Source organism: Amblyraja radiata, chromosome 3 (genome assembly GCF_010909765.2).
Source record: "Amblyraja radiata isolate CabotCenter1 chromosome 3, sAmbRad1.1.pri, whole genome shotgun sequence".
NCBI classification, from domain to species: domain Eukaryota; kingdom Metazoa; phylum Chordata; class Chondrichthyes; order Rajiformes; family Rajidae; genus Amblyraja; species Amblyraja radiata.
Window position 1 is genome coordinate 64219149 of NC_045958.1, and position 23624 is coordinate 64242772.

At 45.2% G+C, this 23624-nt stretch overlaps 1 protein-coding gene across 1 annotated transcript in view; it reads right to left on the reverse strand.

Annotated features, from left to right (window-relative positions):
- Positions 1 to 2070: 2070 nt before the first annotated feature.
- The window catches only part of npffr2 (neuropeptide FF receptor 2), a 29468-nt gene continuing 7914 nt past the window's right edge, over positions 2071 to 23624 (reverse strand). Inside the window, exons 2-3 of the mRNA XM_033017938.1 lie at positions 9759 to 9858; positions 2071 to 2918 (exon numbers count right to left, since the gene is read on the reverse strand). Coding sequence (XP_032873829.1) covers positions 2072 to 2918; positions 9759 to 9858 — 947 coding nt within the window. The 3' untranslated portion in view covers position 2071. The remainder of the gene's footprint in view (positions 2919 to 9758; positions 9859 to 23624) is intronic.

Consider the following 23624-nt stretch of genomic DNA (forward strand, 5'->3'; position numbering starts at 1 on the left):
CATAGTAATAACTAATACATGATTCTGCAGAATTATCTTTAAATTATTTGAAATTAGGCTATTTGTAGCTGGTGGATTGTAAACTCCAGTTGATTTTTAAAAAAATGATATATTCACTGTTTTCCACTTGAGCAAATCAAGAAATAATAATTTCACTAGATGTACGTCCCACATGATAGGCCAGAGTGGAAGATTAGAACACATGAAATCCAGATGAGCTAGTCAAATAGATACAAAATCAGTTTAGTGGTAAGAGATCGATGGTGATTGTGGAGGATTGTTTATCAGATTGTGACCAGTGATGTGCTGGAGGGATTAGTGTTGGGTCTCCTGTTGTTTGTCATGTGTATATTGGAATAGAATATAAATGGCATGATTTGTGACTTTGCAGATTATCCCAAAATTGGTGGCACAGTGGACAGAGAAGAAGGCTACAATAAGATATTCAACAATTAAAAAAGTGGGCAAAGGAATGGCAAAGAATTTAACGCGGACAAGTGTGAATTGATGTATGTTAGGAAGCTAAACCAGGCCAAGAAACACACAGGGAAAGGTAGGGCCCTGGTGAGTATTGTTGAACAGAGAGTGTGGGGGATGCTACTACTCAGTTCCCTGAAAGTGACAACACAAGTAGAAAGGGCAGTGAAAATGTTTGGCACACTTGCCTTCATCGGTCATGGCACTGAGCACAAGAGTTGGGATGTCATGTTACAGTTGTATAAAACATTGTTTACACTTCAATTGCTAGTGTTGTGTGCAGTTCTGGTCACCTTATTATAGGAAGGATGTGATTAAGCTAGAGAGGAATTAGAAACAATTCACAAGGATGTTGCCAAGGCCAGGGGCTTGTGTTATGTGGAGAGGCAAGAGAGGCTGGCACTGTTTTTATTGAAGTGAAAGAGGCTGAGTAGTGACATTATAGAGGTATATACAATCACCAAGGGTATGGATAAAGTGAATGGTCACAGTTTTTTGCTCAAGATAGGGGAGCCTAAAAGTAGAGGGCATAAGTTTAAGGGAAGAGGGGAAGGATTAAAAGGGGATCTATGGGGCAAGTTTTTCACATAGAGGGTGGGAGGCATATGTATCAGGCTGCCAGAGGAGGTGGTAGAGGCAGGTACAGTTACAACATTTAAAACACATTTGGACTGATATATTAATAGGGAAGGTTGAGAGTAATGTGGGTCAATTGCAGGCAAATTGGATTAGTTTAAGTAGGCATCTTAGTTGGTATTGATGAGTTAAGCCACAAGGCTGTTTCCATGCTGTATAATCCCATGAATCTATGAATAAACTCAAGGAAGAGAAACGGGAAAAGATTGACAAAATGTAATGTTTTAGACGAGAAGTCTATAGGCCTTGGACTATTGGGCCAAGGAACCCCTGCAGTGATGTCCAGGGATCAGTAATTGCCAGCATCATTGTTCACGCCTGTGGAACATTTACCTCTTCATTCCCATTGTCTTCACTTTTATTTGAATATATTGGTGATGCACTCACCCATATACTGCCTTGATCTCAAGGGCAGTCACTCTCATCTCACTGCTGCAATTCAGCTCAATCACCGACACTAAACTAAGCAACAATATGAAGGACTCTGGAGAGCAATTGTTGCTTGGGCAGTAAATGGCTGGATTAGATTTGCTTAGCCTTTTGTGATTGGTTTATTCCCAGGATATGTTCCATATATTTGAGTGTATTTCAAGTGTTTACCTTGCTATAGTCCAGAGTTAGTGCATTAGCCACAGATCACTGCCTCCCGGTGCTTTCTGATTTAAAAACATAAAAGAGTTAAGTAGATGTCGATGAAACCCTATTTGTTTTCACGATCTACAGTCAAACTTGGAGAGTTAGCAGGTATGTACATCTGTGTGTTTTTATAAAAGGCCTGAAATGAACGACTTTCTTTAAATCGGCAGGTGGTAATAATGAGATCTATCTGAATCTAGTGGTGACATAAACTATTATTCATTTATGTGTGATTTTTTGCCTGGCAGGACTTACTTTGTTGAGTGTAATGGAAAAAGCATTGTAACTTCTTAATAATAATCTTGATCGGTGTATCATTGCTTTATAATGAAACGTCATGATCACTTTCCTTTATTCTATTATCAAGCTCTTCAAGAACGAGGTTTTCATTCCGTTTACAAACGTGTTTGTGTGCCTGACGTGTGCTGCAATCGTCCATTACCTCAGAGTTACTTGTGACAGGATCTTGCCCAATTTTATTCTGTGGCGTTAAGATGAATTTGTTGGATATTTGGCGAGTGTGGCTGACTTTAGAAGAGCATGGATGAAACCGGAAGACAGACTGAAAGCCTCGGCGAAAGTTCTTGTTGAAATAACCGTAAATGATGGGGTTGATGCTGCTGTTGCAGAAGGCCAACCAATGGGCAAAGGGGTAGATGTAGAAATTGATCACCCTCAGTTTATTGTGCGAGAGGCTGGCGTAGTCAGACAACATCATCAGAGTCCAAAGCGGCAGCCATGACAAGGTGAACACCAGAGCAACAATGCCCAACATCTTGATGGCTCGTCGCTTCCTTTTAGTCACAGCATTGCGACTTTCGTGCTGAGTCACTTCACTAACGGGCACGCTAGTTTTAAGGAGGGTCAGCCCCATCCTTGCGTACATAATAACTATAAGTGATAAAGGAGCTAAGTAAATGTTGGAAAATAAAACCGTCGTATAAATCTTTCTCATTTCTAGACTTGGCCATGCCTCATAACATTGATAGCAAGGGTATATATTCTTGCTGCTTTGGATGATCTTGACACTGTCAGGCAGCTTGGCCACCTGCAGCATGATTGCAGAAGGACACATTATTGAAACAGCGAGAACCCATATCACAGAGATGATGATGGCTGCAACAGTCATGTTCAGTTTCTGTTTGAAAGGGTAAACAATGCATCTGAACCTGCAAAAGAATTATACAAAGAACATATTTATTTAATTAAAAAAAAACTTATACAGTGCATGCACTTATAGTAAATAGTTTTACAGTAATATGGAATATATGGTCATGGCAAAGCAACTTCTTAGCAGATTGCTGGATCTCAGGAAAGGTGAGGCACCCTCACACAATGCTGCAGAGGCACAGTACATTCATATGAAGGGGAGACTTTACTGTCGTTGAACACTATTGACTGATGTTTGATTTGTGCAGATCAAACACTTGAATATTAGAAATGGGAGCAGGAGCAGGTCCTCTGACCTTCGATCATCTCGACCATTCATCAAGATCATGGCTGATCTTCTACCCCAATGCAAAGTTTGTGTTTTGTTCAAGATTCCAGGAGCTGTGCTTTCTTGTGTTTCTATTGCTTTCATTGTCCCCAGTTCTGGGGAAAACATGTGTTTGGTTTCAATCCATAAATCTGCTGAAATTCTGCTGAAGACATCTGAATCAGCATGCTGCAACTATTTTACCTCTTACTGGTTATTGACGTAACACCAAATCGACTGATACCTTGTCTTCCATTGCAAAACCACCACACGATCCCTGAATTAATATAAAAACATCTCTCGCTGCTCAAATCACCACAAACCATCAGCAGTGACCTAATTCCTCTCATGCTATCACTGATTCAGGTGATTCTTTTGGAAAAACTGCTAATACCTTGATGGCAAAACCTCCATTTCCATTGGTCCCATCCTTTTGCTTACTTAAGAAGATTCACACTATAAAATCCATTATGGATCATTGCAAATTGTGAAGACTTTAGCATTTATTGCACATACACATTCTCAATAGTTGATAGAAGATCATCCCGTGTGCGGACGTGGCGCCGACAGACAAGAAGCCGAAGCAAATAAGCCGAAGCCAAAGAACTGAATAGAAACGAGGCCGAAATGCCAAAGAACCGAAATTTCCGAAGACGAAACGCCTACTAACCAAAAGGATGGGACGCCTAAATGCAAACTAACCGAAAGGGCGGGATGCCTAAACGGCAACAAACCGAAAGGCTGCATCGCCTAAAAGCAAACTTACCGAATGGGTGCTCAGTCGAAACGCCACCTACCCGAAAGGCGTCGGCGCCTTCAGGTCAAAAGACCGACTGCCGCTCAACAGAAAAGTCCAATAACGGACTTGACGTTGCCGGGGGGCGGGACTTGTCAGCGATTGGTCCAGACTCCCGCGTCCATCACATCAGTGTGAAGGCATGAACATTGTCCCAAACCTCCGCTCCACCCGACCCGCAGCCCGCGGAGGGTGGCCGTGGGAGAGTGGGGGCTGTCCCGAGGGATGCGCACCTTCGGCCGCTTTCAACTTGGTGCTTGGGTTCAGATTGCCCAGTCACCTATGGCTTGTGTGGGAAAATGAACCTCACGCTCCCGTCTCCCTCTTCTCTCTCCCCTCTTCTCTCTCTCCCCCTCTCTCTCTCTCCCTTCTCTCTCCCTTCTCTCACCTCCTCTCTCTCCCCTCTTCTCTCTCTCCTCTCTCTCCCCTTTTCTCTCCCCACGCTCTCTCTCTCTCTTCTCTCTCCCTCCTCTCTCTCCCCCTTCTCTCTCTCTCCTTTCTCTCTCTCCCCTTCTCTCTCTCCCCTTCCCTCTCCCATTCTCTCTCTCCTCTGTCTCCACCCGCGGGAGTGTCCCACAGTCATTGACCGCGATGCACTGCCATCGGACCCCAACCTCCACACCAGGGTGAACCCCTCCCCCCCTCCAACCCCCGGTCATTGACACCCACACCGGGTGATTCACCCCAGCCACGGAGACAGGCGGTTAATTTATTACCGTCTCGGTGTTTGCGGAACGCACCCAAGCTCCCGCGCACAAAACAGGCAGCATCTCTGGAGAGAAGGAATGGGTGACGTTTCGTGCCGAGACCATTCTTCAGAGTGCGTTTGAAAGGTCTTGACCCGAAACGCCACCCATTTCTTCTCTCCAGAGATGCTGCCTCTTCAGCTGAGTTACTCCAGCATTTTGTGTCTATCTTTGGTGTGACGGTTGTGTCATTTCATCGGCTTCGTGTATTGCGCGCCCAGGAGAGAAGCTGGACATGCCGCTTGCATTTATTCAAACAATTGCGCTTAAATTGAAATCCCACATCTTTGCGAGGGAGGGATGGAATAGCTGTAATCACTGGCTAAAACAAAGGCCGTTAGGACAGGGAATTGATGCCACCAGTTAATTAACCATGTTCCCGAATGTAAGAACGATTCATAAATGTAATACATGTTATACATTTATACATGGTTAATTAACTGGCTGCGGGTCGGGTGGAGCGGAGGTTTGGGACAATGTTCATGCCTTCCCATCCGGTTAGTAGGCGTTTTGTCTTCGGACTCTTTCGGTTCATTGGCGTTTCGGCCTCGTCTCTATTCAGGTCTTTGGCTTCGGCTTCTTTCCTTCGGCCTCTTGTCTGTCGGCGCCGCGTCCGGGTACCGATCATCCTACTATTTACTGCACTCTGTCTTTTGAATCTGAGCAGGTGCAAAATAGTAATTCTTCTTGGAAGTGAATCTCTGGGTGACTGAGGAGACTACTCTGGGCGACAGAACTCTCTGGGCGACTGAGGAGACGACTCATGACCATACAGGTGGCACCCTGGTGACATGTCGTGGGGTGAAGCCTGCATGGTCATGAGTAGTCGCCCAAAGCGTCGTACCTTGTTCTGGTTGCCGCTGGATTTTCAACATGTTGAAAATTTTCAGCGACCTGCTGCATCTATGACGGGTACCGGCAAGTTGCCGAAAAAAATTGCGTGTGGGACTGGCCCATTATGCTCTGTTTATCTCACAACGTTGGCATCAACAATTAAGCTCATTATAGAAGGAGATTCAAGAAGTAAGTGAGGCAATACTGCCTTTTCACAAGCCATTTAATTTTGCAAATATGTGAATGTTTTAGGATGGCTATGTGGGTTTGATGCCATTAGACAGATTGGCTAAGATTGGTGTCCAGGATGCACAAATTTTTTTAACCAAAATCAGACCCATTACACTTGGTCAATTTCCAAGATGCATTGCTCAAATTAGTTTTACATTGCCAGTTTATGGGCTTTTGCAACTGCCTTATTGAGATGGATGTATTCCACAGAACATGATGATTTGGATTCACCATAAATATCACTTATTCAAGCTTTTTAAAATTGCTGTCTTCCACGTGAAGTGCTTTAATTTGGGCATAGATCATAGCAACAACGCAAGTTTACTATTGTTAAATTTAAAGACGTATACACTTTAAATGGGAAGGAATGCAAATAGAAATAACAATATTGGAACGTTCTGATCATATCAGGTTATGGGGAGAGTAAGAAAACATTTGCCCACTCCCAAGCTCACGTCTCATAGCACCCTGCTGTTATGCTTTATTCCCCAAGCTGCACATTTGTGGGCAGTCACACCTCCGCAGAAATAAAGGAACATGACCCACTGTGTCCTAAGAAGCAATTTCTGTTTGAAGGATTGATTGGCATCTGTGATTGACATAAGAATAACCATTAAAAAAATAAATAAAGGCAGGAGTTGTCTGGAACTTGGTAAATCTTCAGCCTTGATTTCATTTTCAAGCACTTTTTCGAGTCTCCTTCAAGTTTTCATATCCCTTAATCCACTTGAATTCCAGAAATCCCTCAATCTCTTTTGAATGAGTTTATTGAATGAGATTCCAAGGCCTTCTGGGTTGGAGAATTTCAAAGCTTCACCACTCTCAGTGAAGAATGTTTTCCTTTCAGAGTGCTAAACAGCCTACATGTTAATTTTCAGGATCTGGTCTGGCATTAATTTCTTATTTCATATTGTCCCGCAGGAGATGGTATGGTTTTGAGATGCAGCGCAGAAACAGGCCCTTTGGCTCACCGGCCAGCGATCCCCGTACACTAGCACTGTCCTACATATTAGGGAAAATGTTTATGAAGCCAATTAACCTTCATGTCTTTGGAATGTGGGAGGAAACCGGAGCACCTGGGGCAAAGCCATATGGTCACGGGGAGAATGTACTAACTCCATTCAGACAGCACCCGTAGTCAGGATTGAACCAGGGTCTCTGGTGCTGTAAGGCAGTAATTCTATCGCTGCGACATTGTGCTGCCTCTAAATGGACATTTGCTATTTTTGAATTAGAATTAGATGGCCTGGGGTTGGGATGATTGACCTACATCCTTTGTGCAAGGTTGTCTCCAAGCACGTAAGTATACTCCGTTTGATGCCCATTTACTTCAGTTTCACTAGGGCTCCTTGAGGCCACACTCAATCAAATGCTGCATTGATGCCACTCTCACTCCTGGTTCATACACTTTAGCTCTTGAGTCCATGTTTGGACTAAGGTTGTGATGAGATCAGCAGCGATTGGTATGAGTGATACCTGAACCAAGCATGAGTGATGAGGTTATTGGTGAAGAAGTGCCTATTGATAGCCTGTTGATGATGATTGAGAGTAGACTGATTGGGAGATAATTAGCCAGAGTAGATTTGTCCTGTTTATTGTGAGCAGGTTGTATCTGGACAACTTCACACAATGTCAGGTACCTGTAGGTGCAAGTGCTGTAGGTGTATTGGAAGTGTCTCGTAAGAAGCACAACTGGTTCTCAAAGAGAACAATTTCTGGAACAAAGAATGTCAGTACTGGGAAGTTGTCTGGCCCTTTAACCTTTATTGTAGCTATCCTCAGCCATTATTTGATCTCACAAGTGGTGAATTGAATTGGCTGGAGACCAATATGTTGCGCTGATATGCTGTGCTCAATCATCATTCAGGGGGATGTTTTTTGCGCTTCCTGGAGTCTTGTGCACATCCAGTCATATTTTACTGGTAAACTTCAGAGCCAGGAGAACAGCCTCTGTGGTGAACAACCCCTGGATGTCAGTTATAATAATGGGCCTGTCCCACTTAGGCGACTTTTTAGGCGAGCGCAGGAGACTCTGCACTCGACACATGGTCACCACATATTCGCTGATGGTCTCTGGTGAGTCTCCTTCATGGTCGCGAGGAGTTCCCACATTCTGGGAACTAGTCACGACCTCAGTGTGGTCCCTGCAAATTTTTCAACATGTTGAAAATTTTTCTGCGGCCAAAAATTGGTCGCCATGGTGAAAATCGATAATCCTGTAGTCGTAGGTGCAGTTGTAGTGGGGTCGCCATGTAGTTATGGGTAGTCGAGGTAGTCGTAGGTAGTTTTAGTTAATCGCCTTTGCTGACCGGTCATTTTCATTAGCTCATTGGGGGAAAAAGAACGTAAGCAGAAGTTTTCAGAACCAAGGATAACCGACTGGTAATGCTAATTGTCAGCCGAATTTCACAGCTGTGTATCTCTGGCTTATTAAAAGTTATCTGGCTTCTTAAAAGTTGTCTCCACTCCTTCTCCCCCCATCTCTTCCCCCCCCTCTCTTCCCCCCCCTCTCTTCCCCCCCCTCTCTCTTCCCCCCCCCCTCTCTTCCCCCCCCTCTCTTCCCCCCCCTCTCTTCCCCCCCCTCTCTCCCCCCCCCTCTCTCCCCCCCCCCTCTCTCCCCCCCCCCTCTCTCCCCCCCCCCTCTCTCCCCCCCCTCTCTTCCCCCCCCCTCTCTTCCCCCCCCCTCTCTTCCCCCCCCCCTCTCTCCCCCCCCCTCTCTTCCCCCCCCCTCTCTTCCCCCCCTCTCTTCCCCCCCTCTCTTCCCCCCCCCCTCTCTTCCCCCCCCTCTCTTCCCCCCCCCTCGCTTCCCCCCCCCTCTCTTCCCCCCCCCCTCTCTTTCCCCCCCTCTCTTCCCCCCCCTCTCTTCCCCCCCGCCTCTCTTCCCCCCCCTCTCTTCCCCCCCCCTCTCTCCCCCCCTCTCTCCCCCCCCCTCTCTTCCCCCCCCTCTCTTCTTCCCCCCCTCATCTTCCCCCCCCTCTCTTCCCCCCCTCTCTTCCCCCCCTCTCTTCCCCCCCCTCTCTTCCCCCCCCTCTCTTCCCCCCCCTCTCTTTTCCCCCCCCTCTCTTCCCCCCCCTCTCCTCCCCCCCCTCTCTTCCCTCCCTCTTCCCTCCCTCTCTCTACCTCTCCCTCCCTCCTACTCCCTCTCTCTCCCTCTCTCCCCCCCTCTCTTCCCCCCTCTCTTCCCCCCTCTCTTCCCCCCTCTCTCCCCCCCCCTCTTCCCACCCCCTCTTCCCCCCCCTCTTCCCACCCCCTCTTCCCCCCCTCTTCCCCCCCCCTCTTCCCCCCCCCCTCTTCCCCCCCCTCTTCCCCCCCCTCTTCCCCCCTCTTCCCCCCCTCTCTCCCCCCCTCTCTTCCCCCCTCCTCTCTTCCTCTTCCCACCCCTCCTCTCTTCCCCCCCTTTTATTTCTCCAGTTTATTGTATGGTATGAAGATCAGCAACCTCCCATAGACAAAACCAAGCACCAATCAGCAATCTGTATTAATGACATTGACCCAAGCTCATAGTGCAACCAGGATTTCTGTGTTTGTGTTCAGATGCCATTCCAGATACCCAAGCATAAAAAGTAGGCTGACATTGTAATACAGCAATGACTGAACAGTGCACTCTTTGAGGTGTCGTAATGTGTGTGTGACATGGCACCTTAGCTCAGTTTATTTTCTCAAGTTGACAGAAAGGAGCCGAGGATTTGTGGGGACAATGTAATACCAATGACACGATAGTGACCACAATTAAAATGTATTTCAGTGGCTGGAAAGAGCTGTGGAGCATGTGATGCCAAGAAAGTGCAAACTCAATGCATGGTGTCTTTCATTCGCATCCAAACTTACATCACACAATTTATTCTCAAAAACATCATAATACTAACTTGTGCTAATGGAATGTGTGTTTTAGTGAAATGTATGCAATAAGTTCTCATCACCTTACCTGTCCACTGCTATTGCAACAAGAGTAAAAACTGAGGCTGAAACGGAGATTCCTTGAATCAATCCACTCATCTTGCAAACAAAGTTTCCAAAGGGCCAGCCTGTGAAACAGAAAAACAGTTAAATTCTTATGCACAGGGATGTAGGTGGATTCCCTTTGAAAGCTATTGATATTGATTTATTATTGTCACGTGTACTGAGATACAGTGAAAAACTGATCAAACAACATCATTACAGATTCTAAAAAAAGACCAGTGTGAGGCCCCGTGGATATCCATGGTAAAGAAAGAAACAAACTGATAGAACTCTCGTCTCCTGAACTACAGTGATATTAATTCTACATTCATTGTGCCTCTTCGTTTTTTATCTATTTTTATCTATTCATCAAGAGTCGTGAGATAAAACATGGTACGTGATATATTCCAATGATATTAACAGCCCTGGCGTAAGTGATATTGATATTGCTTAGCACATAATTTTACTTCATTGCTCATTGGTAATTTGTGGACTGTCCATGCTAAGTTTCAAGAATTCTGCCGAGTGCCCTGTGCCATGTAATCACATTCCAGCTGGTCAACAACCCTTTATGCCAGACTTTGTTCTCCTTTGTAGTGATGCATGTTATATGAACATCCCCCTGTTTAAGCACATAAGTCTTACACAAACATTTGCAAGCTATGTGTTCAACAAAAAAGTATTCCTCCCTTTTCATGGATCCCATTGTCTGGATGTCATGAAAATAAAGGAAACTATGAGTGCATTTTACTCGCACATTGTTCCACGGAAAAGGGGAAACTGACTTTATCGTTGTCTTCTTCTACTGCCACTGCTGTGGTAATAGTAAAATAAAATGGAAGTCTGTAACTGTAGATTGAAAAGAGAGCTGTTGTAATATCTTCAGCAGTACCGTGCAAGGTACTAGGCTCAGATATATCATGAAAAAAGGAAAGAATTTTCAATCAAATTACACGTCACATGATCTTAGAATGTCTTGAATTGTTTCCCATTTGCAGTTTAGTATTATGGGGAAATCTGGCAACTCACTTGCTCAATGAGATCCTAAAGTAATATAGAAAAACCCCCCAAGAAAAAACATAGAAAAATAGGGCAGGAGTAGGCCATCCGGCACTTCGAGCCAGCATCGCCATTCAATATGATCGTGGCTGATCATCTAAAATCAGTACCCCTTTCCTGATTTTTCCTCAGATCCCTTGAGGCCTTTAGCCCCAAGAGCTAAATCTCACTCCTTCTTGAAAACATCCAGTGAATTGGCCTTAGCTGCCTTCTGTGATAGAGAATTCCACTGATTCACAACTCTCTGGGTGAAAAAGTTTTTCCTCATCTCAGTCCTAAATGGACTACCCCTTATTCTTAAACTATGACCCCTGGTACTGGACTGCCCCAACATCGGGAACATTTTTCCTACATCTAGCCTGTCCAATCCCTTAAGATTTTTATATGTTTCTATATTCCCTCTCATCCTTCTAAATTCCAGTGAATAGAAGCAGTCGACCATTCTTTCATCATATGTCAGCCCCGCCATCCTACTGAACCTACGCTGCACTCCCTCAATAACAATAATGTCCTTCCTCAAATTAGGAGACAAAAATTGCACACAATACCCCAGGTGTGGGCTCACCAGGGCCCTGAACAACTGCAGTAGGACCTCCTTGCTCAAAAACTCAAATCCTCTAGCAATGAAGGCCAACATGCCATCAGCTTTCTTCACTGCCTGCTGTACCTGCATGCTTACTTTCAATGACTGATGTACAAGCACACCCAGGTCTCACTGCATCTCCCCTTTTCCTAATCTGACACCATTCAGATAATAATCTGCCTTCCTGTTCATGCCTCCAAAGTGGAAACCTCACATTTATCCACATTAAACTGCATCTGCCATGCATCTGTCCACTCACCCAACCTATCCAAGTCACCCTGCAGCCTCATAGCATCCTCCTCGCAGCTCACACTGTCATCCAGCTTTGTGTCATCCGTAAACTTGGAGATGTCACATTTAATTCCCTTATCTAAATCATTAATATATATTGTTAATAACTGGGGTCCCAGCATCGAGTCTTGCGGCACCCCACTTGTCACTGCCTGCCATTCTGAAAATGTCCCGTTAATTCCTACTCTTTGTTTCCTGTCTGCCAACCAGTTTTCTATCCATGTCAATACCCTACCCCCATTACCATGCGCTCTAATTTTGTACACTAATCTCTTGTGTGGGACCTAGTCAAAAGCTTTTTGAAATTCCACATACACCTCATCCACTGGCTCTCCCTTATCCATTCTACTTCTTACATCCTCAAAAAATTCCAGATGATTAGTCAAGCATGATTTCCCCTTCATAAATCCATGCTGACTTTGACCGATCCTGTCACTGCTTTCCAAATGTGCTGCTAAAACATCTTTAATAATTGACTCAAGCAACTTCCCCACTACTGATGTAAACTAACTGGTCTATAATTCCCCATTTTCTCTCGCCCTCCTTTCTTAAAAAGTGGAGTTACATTGTCTACCCTGCAGTCCATTGGAACTGATCCAGAGTCGAGAGAACATTGGAAAATGATCACCAATGCATCCATGATTTCAAGGGCCACCTCCTTGAGTACTCTGGGATGCAGGCTATCAGGCCCTCAGATTTATCCGCCTTCAGTCCCAACAGTTTACCTAACACAATTTCCTGACTAATGTGGATTCCCTTCAGTTCTTCCCTCCCACTAGATCCTCGATCCCCTAGTATTTCTGGGAGATTGTTTGTGTCTTCCTTAGTGAAGACAGAACCAAAGTACTCATTTAACGTTTCTGCCATTTCCTTCTTCCCCTTTATAAATTCACCTGTCTCTGACTGTAATGGACCTACATTTGTCTTCACTAATCTTTACCTTTTTACATATCTAAAGAAGCTTTTACAGTCAGTTTTTATATTCCCCTCAAGCTGTGTTTCATGCTCTTTTTTCCCTATCTTAATTAACCCCTTTGTCCTCCTCTATTGAGTTCCTCTTTATAAGCCTCCTCCTTGGCTTTAACACTATCCTTGATTTCCCTCATTAGCCACAGTTGAACTGCCTTCCGTGTTTTATTTTTTCGCCAGACAGGGATCTTAGCCAATTGCTGACTCATACCTTCAAAGTCTCCTTTCTTTCAGTTCAGGACCCTAGTCTCTGAATTAACCGTATCACTCTCCATCTTAATGCAGAATTCCACCACATTGTGGTCACTGTTGCCCACGGGGCTTTGCAGAACAAGATCGCTAACTATTCCTTCCTCATTACACAATCCCGAGTCTAGGATGGCCTGTCCTCTTGTCGGTTCTTCTACATGTTGGTTGAGAAAACCTCCTCCTCAGCGCTGTTACCAATTTGGTTGGCCCAATCTATATGTATTGTAGATTAAATTAGAATTAGAATTAGAATTAGAATTAGATCCTTTATTTGTCATTCAGACCTTTCGGTCTGAACAAAATGTCGTTGCCCATGATACCTGTAACTGCTGTACCTTTGCTACATGCATTCCTAATTTCCTGCTTGATGCTATCCCCAACCTCCCTACTGCTGTTTGGTGGTCTGTATACAACTCCAACAAGCGTTTTTTGCCCTTGGCTATTTTGCAGTTCCACCCATACCGATTCTACAGCATCCAAGCTAATGTCTCCCCTTGATATTGCATTAATCTCCTCTGTAACCAGCAATGCCACCCCACCTCCTCCTATTTATCCTTCCTGAATATTGAATACCCCTGCATGTTTAGCTCCCAGCCTTGGTCACCCTGGAGACATGTCTCTGTAATTCCAACTATATCATATTCCTTAACTACTAACTGTGCATTCAATTCATCCACCTTATTGCAAATACTCCTCGCATTAGGCACAAAGCTTTCAGGTTTGTTTTTCTTATCTCCCTTCTACCTTTTGCTTCTGTCATCCTTTTATGGCCGTCTGTCTCCCTGCATTGGTTCCCATCCCCCTGCCCTATTAGTTTAAACATGACCTTTCCTACACTCTCTTTCTCGTTAACTGCATGCATACGATTCCATGTTGTTGAATCCACCCCCACACTGTTTAGTTTAAACACACGTGGAGCACTAGCAAAACTGCCTGCCAGAACGTCGGTCCCCCTCCAATTAAGGTGCAACCCGTCCCTTTTGTACAGGTCACCCCTGTCCCAGAAGAGATTCCAATGATCTAGAAATCTAAATCCCTGTCCCCTGCACTAACTCTTCAGCCACACATTACGATCCACTATCCACTTCAGCCACACAATAAGATCCACGATCACTATATGTGGATTTGGAAGCAACAGCAACAAAGATAAGCAGGAGAAAACACTGATTGGCTCTAGCCCAAGTGGGAGGAGAGAAGTGAGTCAGAAGGGGGAAAACAGTTGAAAAGGAGAGGCAAAGCACAGGCAGACTTTACTCAGAGCTGCTGTGGATTTGGAAGCAACTGAAAACTGAGGAATTTGGTTTGTAAATTGGTAAATTAGGCAATTTATCAGTCAATATAAGCAAGACGGCTCTTAGGGAGCGGCAGTGAGGGAAGTGCCCTGTGAGAAAAGTGTGAGTCTTTGGCTCGAGAGTCCCCTGTGAGAAAAGTGTGAGTCTTTGGCTCGAGAGTCTTCAGCGAGGAGGCTGAGGAGAGAAGGCTACGCAAAACGCTGGAGAGGGAGAGACAAAAGAAGGAGATGTCAGGCAAGCTGATTCAGTGCGATGCTTGCAGTATGTGGGAGGTCAAGGACACTGCTGGTGCCTCTGGCTGCTACAAATGTGAGAAGTGCATCCAGGTACAGCTCCTGAAGGACCGTGTTGGGGAACTGGAGAAGCAAGTGGATGACCTCAGGTTCGTCCGAGAAACTGAGTCGTTCCTCGACAAGTCCTACAGTAAGATTGTTACACCTAAGGTACTGGAAGAGAGAGGTGGGTGACGGTGGGAAAGGGAGGGAAGCATGGAATGCAAACGTCCCCGGGTGTTGTACCTCTTGTGAACAGGTTCACCCACTTAGAAGCTGTCGGGTCAGAAGACGTTATTACACTGAGCGGTGGACTGGCTTGCGAAGCAAAAAGGGCTGTTGAGCCAAAACCAAAGAGGCCAACGTCAGGCAACGCCATTGTAGTGGGAGACTCCATTGTGAGAGGTACGGACAGGGGTTTCTGCGGCAACAGACGGGATTCGAGGATGGTGTGCTGCCTTCCTGGTGCCAGGATCCAGGATGTCACGGACAGAGTGCAGAAAATCCTCAAGGGCAAAGGCGAACAGCCGGAAGTGGTAGTGCATGTCGGCACAAACGATGTCGGAAAGAAGGGGATGAATATTCTGCAGCGTGACTTCAGAGAGCTCGGAAAAATGCTGAAAAGCAGGACCTCCTGGGTTGTTATCTCCGGTTTGCTTCCAGTTCCTCGTGCTGGCGAGAGCAGGACCAGGGAGATACGGGACCTGAATGTGTGGCTGAGGAACTGGTGCATGGGGCAGGGATTTAGATTCTTAGATCACTGGGATCTGTTTTGGAGTACGGGGGAACTGTACAAAAGGGACGGATTGCATCTTAACAGGTGGGGGATCAGCATTCTGGCAGGCAGGTTTGTCACTGCTACATGGGTGGTTTTAAACTGAATAAGGGGGGTGGGGTGTCAAATGGGATAGTCAAGGATGGAGTTAAAGGGAAAGGGTTTCTTAAATGTGTGAGCGTAGAGACAGAGGGGTGTAAAAATGAGGGTAGAAGCAATAGGTAGCAAGGTGAAAAGTAAAAGTGGCAGGCAAACAAATCCAGGGCAAAAATCAAAGGGCCACTTTTCAACATAATTGTATAAGGGGTAAGAGTGTTGTAAAAACAAGCCTGAAGGCTTTGTGTCTCAATGCAAGGAGCATTCATAATAAGGTGGATGAGTTGAATGTGCAGATAGCTATTAATGACTATGATATAGTTGGGATCACAGAGACGTGGCTCCAGGGTGACCAAGGCTGGGAGCTGAACATCCAGGGATATTCAATATTCAGGAGGGATGGACAGAAAGGAAAAGGAGGTGGGGTAGTGTTGCTGGTTAGAGAGGAGATTAACGCAATAAAAAGGAAGGACATTAGCTTGGAGGATTTGGAAGCGATATGGGTAGAGCTGCGAAACACTAAGGGGCGGAAAACGCTAGTGGGAGTTGTGTACAGGCCACCTAACAGTAGTAGTGGAGTTGGGGATGGCATCAAATAGTAAGATTAAACGAGTGTATTTTATGAGGAGTTACGATGAGGGATTACATGAAGAACCCGTCCAGCACGCATGCGCGACATACTTCAAAGCAGCGGTGTGGAATCACAGGAAACACAATAATTGAAATAAACATAGTAAAGAAAAGGAGAATATCAGTTGATCTCTATAATTGAGTGTGGGAGCGGAGGGCACATAATCTCTCATCGTAACTCCTCATAAAATACAGATCAAACTTCAAACTGGTAGGTTCTCGTTTAATCTTACTATTTTACTTCAGAGTCACGTGAGTGACTACGTGAAGATTTTATAGCTCTGTGATTTCAAACCGTGTAACAGTCCATACTTCACTCGCTGCCGGTCATCCAAGGGAGGAAGTATGTTATCGTAACCAAACCTGAATCTGTTTGTAATACAACAATGGTATTATTTGAAAATAATAACAAAGAAATTAATGCTCCCCCGGGCTAAATTATATATTTTTGCAGCGTCTAAAATTCTCTCTGCAAATGAAACAGGTTTTAATGGCTTGTTGTAGAATGTTTGAAAATTCTTCCCATGGACCACCCCGCTGTTACCAGGTTAGGTCCAGTGGCACATTCATACTGTTAGCCACCGACGTGGATGCTGCTCTGTTGGAGTGAGATGTAAATATCGGTATCCACTCCAGCAGCTCCTAATACCTGTTTGAGTCATTTAGAGAAGATTTGACTCGGTACCCTGACCCAGTGGTTTATTTGTGGCTGACCCATTTTGTCTCCCTCGGGAATTTTAGGTTGTGTTGATACATTGTAGAAGGTGAGTCATGACATATAACGGTGGTCAGGTGGGTACGCCCGGAATTTCCATAATGAGTCCTGCAGTTTCTGGTCTGCTCTGTTTTACCAGCTCCTGAATGGTGAATGTTATTTGGTCTGGTGTTAAGACCATATTGTGCAGTCTGAGTAGGTAAAAAGACTGGATCCTTATGCTGAGACTAAGCCATCAGCATGGCCGAATACAGGATAGCTGTTTTCAGAGTAACAAAACTGGCTGGTGGCCATCCCTTAGGTATGTCAGGACAATGCTGACACCCCAGATCTTGGTATATCTGGGTCTTGGGATTTTGAATAGAAGGTACCTCTCATAATTTGGCCACCAGTGGACGAGACCTATGGCCTGTTTCCTTTGGTGCCTGTCTTAGATAGGCTGACAGTGCACTTCTAGCACATTTGATCGTGCTATAGTTCAGACCTTCACCTTGGCGAAGGCTGGCCAGGAACTCTGGTACATAGGTATGGTGGTTGATTAGTAGGTTGTCTCTGTTCTCGAGCAGTTTGTTTCCCATTTCTTATACTGGAGAGATATTGTTTCTTCGTGGAGTCGGTGAGATGCTGTCATCGTCTTCCTGGTCCTATTTGACAATCCCAGGTCCATCAAAAAGTATTTTTGTAATCTGCAACCCAGTAGGCTTATTCTGTCATGGCATGGGTGACTTACGCCTGATGCAGGGTGGATCAGTAGTTCTGGTCCGTGGGGAATGGTCATGGGTTTCAATTACCTCAAGGGCCAGTCGGGTACTACCAAAAGTCCGAAGCAAAATTCATCTGTGTTTTGCGTAGTACCTGACTGATGAGGTAGAAAAGGGGAGAAAATCATAGAGATTAGTTCCCCCCCCCCAAATATGTTTGATGACATACCATTACCAAATTGTGTTAATCAAATTGTCACATGATATCGATTTTATTCCGCCCATGTGGTTTAGTATAGGCCACCACTGTGATATTGTCAAATTATAAACGAACATGCAAAGTGGTGCACTATTGAACACTATGCTTTTAACCTATAGAATGCACCCAACATTTCCAACTAGGTTTTTTTTGTCCAGTGTCTGTAGTGGTGATGACTCTAGATTAGTCCATTTACCACCTGTTCTGGATATGGGTTATTTTGTTTAAACGCTAGTACCTTAGCTCTAATGGAAAGGTACAAGTTAAGTAGCTGGTAATGCTGCTACTAATTCCCCAATTACTCTTGCAACTTTGTCGAATGGTTGGTTGATTGTTAACCATTAATTTATTAGGTTTGTGCCAATTATGCTGATTCTCCTTTTGGCAACGTTATAGACATGTGGACTGAGTTAATTGAATACCAGATAGTCCATAGTTGTGGATGGTGTCAACGTAGATTTATCTGGATTGTATGACAAAGCCCAGGCTAAATAAGTTTTTAGTAGCTAATGCTGCTGATTTAGTTAATTCCATGGTTTTGTCTGTTGTTAATATCATCGAGATATGCCATGACAATGTGTTTCCTTAATAGTGTCAGGGCAGGTTTGAACATCTTGGAAAACAGTTTTGGCTCATATTTAGCCCTTAGTCAATAATTTATACTGCTATAGTTACCCCATAGTTTTATTTTTTATTTTTTAGTATGTTTTAAAGTGTGTATTTTGTGTTTCTTCGTGTGTTTTGTGTGGGGGGTGGTGTGGGGGGGTGAGGGGGAAACCGCTTTGGTCGCCTCCTCCATGGAGAGGCGACTTTTTCCAGGTCGCCTCCCCCGTGGCCTAACATCAAGGATCGACGCGGCCTTTCCCGGAGACGCGCCCGGGGCTTCAGCGGCGGGCACAGCGTGGACTCTCGGCGTGGAGCGGGAGAGCCCTCGCTGGAGGGGAGCGCTCCGTTTCGCTGGCACGGGGCAGCCGGCAGCCTGAAGCCGCGGTCTGCAGAGCTCCAGCTGGTGCGGCGTCTACAGCCCGGGATCTCACGTTGGGGACCCGGGGGAAGAAGAAGCCATCACTGCCGGCCCGCGGCCAACTTCTACCGCGGGGCCGGCATGGACTTACCATCACCCCTGGAGGGGAGCTTCGACCGCCGGCCCTGCAGTCTACGGTGCTTCTGGCTGCGGCAGGGACTTTAAATCTCGACCGCCGGCCTGCAGCCTACAACAATCTAAAGCCGCGGTCTCCGGTGAGGAAGAGCCGATCCTGGACTGACTGGACTCTGGTCCTGTACACGGGGGGGGGGGAAATGGAGGAGGACTGGCCAAATTTTTGTGCCTTCCACCACAGTGATGAATGCTGTGGTGGATGTTTGTGTTACAGTTTTATTGTGTGTTCTTTATTATTGTACTGCTGCTGACAACCCAAATTTCTACCAACCCTGGTTGTGTGGCAATAAATTATATCTATAAATTATATCTATCTATAAATTATATCTATCTATCTATCTATCCAGGTAAATTTTAGGTATCTCCGATGATCTTTATGAATGGGTACTGAATAATATGCATCTTTTAAGTCGATGCCTACCATAAAGTATCTTTAGAAAATCCATGTTTGGCAGTTACAAATATTTTCCATTAAAGTGTGAATACCTGGTGAAAGTATTCAAAGTGGTTCAGTCAATGATGGTGCGACATTCACCATCTTTTTTTATTTTATTTATTTTTGGTTAATTAAACGGTTCCAAAGGTTCATATTTAGGCGTCTTTATGACCCCTTTGTATGTCTTATCCAGTTCAGCTTGTCCCTCGTGTTTTCCTTTTTAGTGAGAGGGTAAAAACCCCTTTGGGGTGCATGCTGAACTGGTGGCAAGTTTTTCTTAAATTCAATTTTTATCCTTGAATACTTTTGGTATATAACTACCAAGTGTGATAGTTCTTCATGCTTCCAAAACCAGGTGTGGTCCCCCCCCCCCCCCTGTTAGCACAATCCCCTCACCTTTTTATGTGATGGTAGGAACCATACTCACCTATCTCCACTGTTGTTTAGTGGTGTGTTCATTTCTTCGGTTTCTGGTTCCTTGTCCATCGGGGTGGAGTTGTTGGGGGGTGGCGCATTTTCCATGGGGCCCGCTCTGGACCCTGTCCTGAAAGACTTGCGGGGATGGCATGCGGGCCCCGAACTTTCATCAGTACCATGAAGAAGACGCCTACTGGTGGATGCATGGAGGTACTGCTGTCTGGTTTTGTGTGGTTTGCTCATTCCAGGACCTGCCCTCATGAGGCCGAATATTTTGGATACTTTGACCAGTTTTTAGGCTTGATTTGGTAACTTTGCCAGATAGCAGGATCTGTGGATCTGAGGTCAGCGTTCTCACAGTCCTGAATTTTTTAGGTTGAGGGCAGGTTTTATGACTTATAACTGGGTTGTTGATCACATACTGTGTTGAACAGTAGGGTCAGGTGTTTTGCCATACTACCCTGCCTCTCTGGAATGAGCATGCAAAATGATAGCCGACGTCAGGGGTATCAATATTGCAAATTAAGATTTGGGGTTTTAAATGCACTGCGCAATGTACCCCCAATAATGGTAGGCACTTTGAGCAAATGCAATTTTGGGGAGGCGTGATAAACTCCAACGCCTCATCTTCCGTGTGTCTGTCTCCAGCCCGTTGCGACAGGTCGCCAACTTTGCTCATGCGGCTGCCTCTGTCGTTGTCGCGGCGAGTCTCCTTGTCGGAGTATGCAGGGATTACCAACCGGTCTGTATCTTGATTTGCCTCCAGCCCGCTGCTGTTGGTCAGGCAGCGCTAGCGGGCTGGGCTCGGCTCGGTACCCGTGACTGTGGACGAGTTCTTCACGTAGTCACTCCCGTGACTCCGAAGTAAAACAGGAAATTAGAAATGTGTGCCACAAAGGTAAAACTGTTATAATGGGTGACTTCAATCTACATATAGATTGGGTGAATCAAATTGGCAAGGGTGCTGAGGAAGAGGATTTCTTGGAATGTATGCGGGATAGTTTTCTAAACCAACATGTAGAGGAACCAACGAGAGAGCAGGCTATTCTAGACTGGGTATTGAATAATGAGGAAGGGTTAGTTAGCAGTCTTGTTGTGCGTGGCCCCTTGGGCAAGAGTGCCCATAATATGGTTGAGTTCTTCATTAGGATGGAGAGTGACATTGTTAATTCAGAAACAAGGGTCCTGAACTTAAAGAAAGGTAACTTTGAAGGTATGAGACGTGAATTGGCCAAGATAGACTGGCAAATGATTCTTAAAGGGTTGACAGTGGATATGCAATGGAAGGCATTTAAAGACTGCATGGATGAGCTACAACAATTGTTCATCCCAGTTTGGCAAAAGAATAAATCAGGGAAGGTAGTGCATCCGTGGATAACAAGGGAAATCAGGGATAGTATCAAAACAAAAGATGAAGCATACAAATTAGCCAGAAAAAGCAGCCTACCAGAGAACTGGGAGAAATTCAGAGTCCAGCAGAGGAGGACAAAGGGCTTAATTAGGAAAGGGAAAATAGACTATGAAAGAAAACTGGCAGGGAACATAAAAACTGACTGCAAAAGTTTTTATAGATATGTGAAGAGAAAAAGATTAGTTAAAACAAATGTAGGTCCCTTGCAGTCAGAAACAGGTGAATTGATCATGGGGAACAAGGACATGGCAGACCAATTGAATAACTACTTTGGTTCTGTCTTCACTAAGGAAGACATAAATAATCTGCCGGAAATAGCAGGGGACCGGGGGTCAAATGAGATGGAGGAACTGAGTGAAATCCAGGTTAGCCGGGAAGTGGTGTTAGGTAAATTGAATGGATTAAAGGCCGATAAATCCCCAGGGCCAGATAGGCTGCATCCCAGAGTACTTAAGGAAGTAGCCCCAGAAATAGTGGATGCATTAGTGATAATTTTTCAAAACTCTTTAGATTCTGGAGTAGTTCCTGAGGATTGGAGGGTAGCTAACATAACCCCACTTTTTAAAAAGGGAGGGAGAGAGAAAATGGGGAATTACAGGCCAGTTAGTCTAACATCGGTAGTGGGGAAACTGCTAGAATCAGTTATTTAAGATGGGATAGCAGCACATTTGGAAAGTTGTGAAATCATTGGACAAAGTCAGCATGGATTTCTGAAAGGTAAATCATGTCTGACGAATCGAGGATGAAACTAGTAGAGTGGATAAGGGATAACCAGTGGATGTGTTATATCTGGACTTTCAGAAGGCTTTTGACAAGGTCCCACATAAGAGATTAGTATACAAACTTAAAGCACACGGTATTGGGGGTTCAGTATTGATGTGGATAGAGAACTGGCTGGCAGACAGGAAGCAAAGAGTAGGAGTAAACGGGTCCTTTTCACAATGGCAGGCAGTGACGAGTGGGGTACTGCAAGGCTCAGTGCTGGGACCCCAGCTATTTACAATATATATTAATGATTTGGACGAGGGAATTGAATGCAACATCTCCAAGTTTGCGGATGACACGAAGCTGGGGGGCAGTGTTAGCTATGAGGAGGATGCTAGGAGGCTGCAAGGTGACTTGGATAGGCTGGGTGAGTGGGCACATGCATGGCAGATGCAGTATAATGTGGAAAAATGTGAGGTTATCCACTTTGGTGGCAAAAACAGGAAAGTAGACTATTATCTGAATGGTGGCCGATTAGGAAAAGGGGAGATGCAACGAGACCTGGGTGTCATGGTACACCAGTCATTAAAAGTAGGCATGCAGGTGCAGCAGGCAGTGAAGAAAGCGAATGGTATGTTAGCATTCATAGCAAAAGGATTTGAGTATAGGAGCAGAGAGGTTCTACTGCAGTTGTACAGGGTCTTGGTGAGACCACACCTGGAGTATTGCGTACAGTTTTGGTCTCCTAATCTGAGGAAAGACATTCTTGCCCTAGAGGGAGTACAGAGAAGGTTCACCAGACTGATTTCCTGGGATGTCAGGACTTTCATATGAAGAAAGACTGGATAGACTCGGCTTGTACTCGCTAGAATTTAGAAGATTGAGGGGGGATCTTATAGAAACTTACAAAATTCTTAGTGGGTTGGACAGGATGGATGCAGGAAGATTGTTCCCGATGTTGGGGAAGTCCAGAACAAGGGGTCACAGTTTAAGGATAAGGGGGAAATCTTTTAGGACCGAGATGAGGAAAACATTTTTCACACAGAGAGTGGTGAATCTCTGGAATTCTCTGCCACAGAGGTAGTTGAGGCCAGTTCATTAGCTATATTTAAGAGGGAGTTAGATGTGGCCCTTGTGGCTAAAGGGATCAGGGGTTATGGAGAGAAGGCAGGTACAGGATACTGAGTTGGATGATCAGCCATGATCATATTGAATGGCGGTGCAGGCTCGAAGGGCCGAATGGCCTACTCCTGCACCTATTTTCTATGTTTCTATGTTTCTCCCTGTTCCGACCCTCACTTGCATGAGATACTGGAAGCCACCCAGAGATAACCATCCTAGAAGTCCTGCTTTTCAGCCTCCTACCTCGTTTTCTATTCTCACGTTGCAGAACCTCCTTCCTCTTCTTACCCATGTCTTCTTACACATGCACAACTACTTCCGGCTGTTCACCTTCCCTCTTAAGTATGTTCTAGAGTCGGTCTGAGACGTCCTGGACCCTGGCACCAGGGAGGCAGCACACCTTTCTGTAGTCTCACCTGTTTCCGCAGAATCTCCCAAAGATCATAGAGCGGAGGGGAATCCCCTGTCCGCACCTCTGATTATCGAGTCGCCTACCACTATGGCTCTGTTGACGACACTCTTCCCTGTTGAGCCTCAACACCAGGGTTGGAGTCACAGCCATAACAAGGACAATTGCTAAATAATTTGGTTTTACTGATGTTGGTTGAGGAATAAATTTGATAAGCACAGTTCACCCTTCACAAGTTCCTCAGAATTTTTTAATGAAATAATATATGCATTTTTCCCCTATGTAACTATGTGTTTATAATT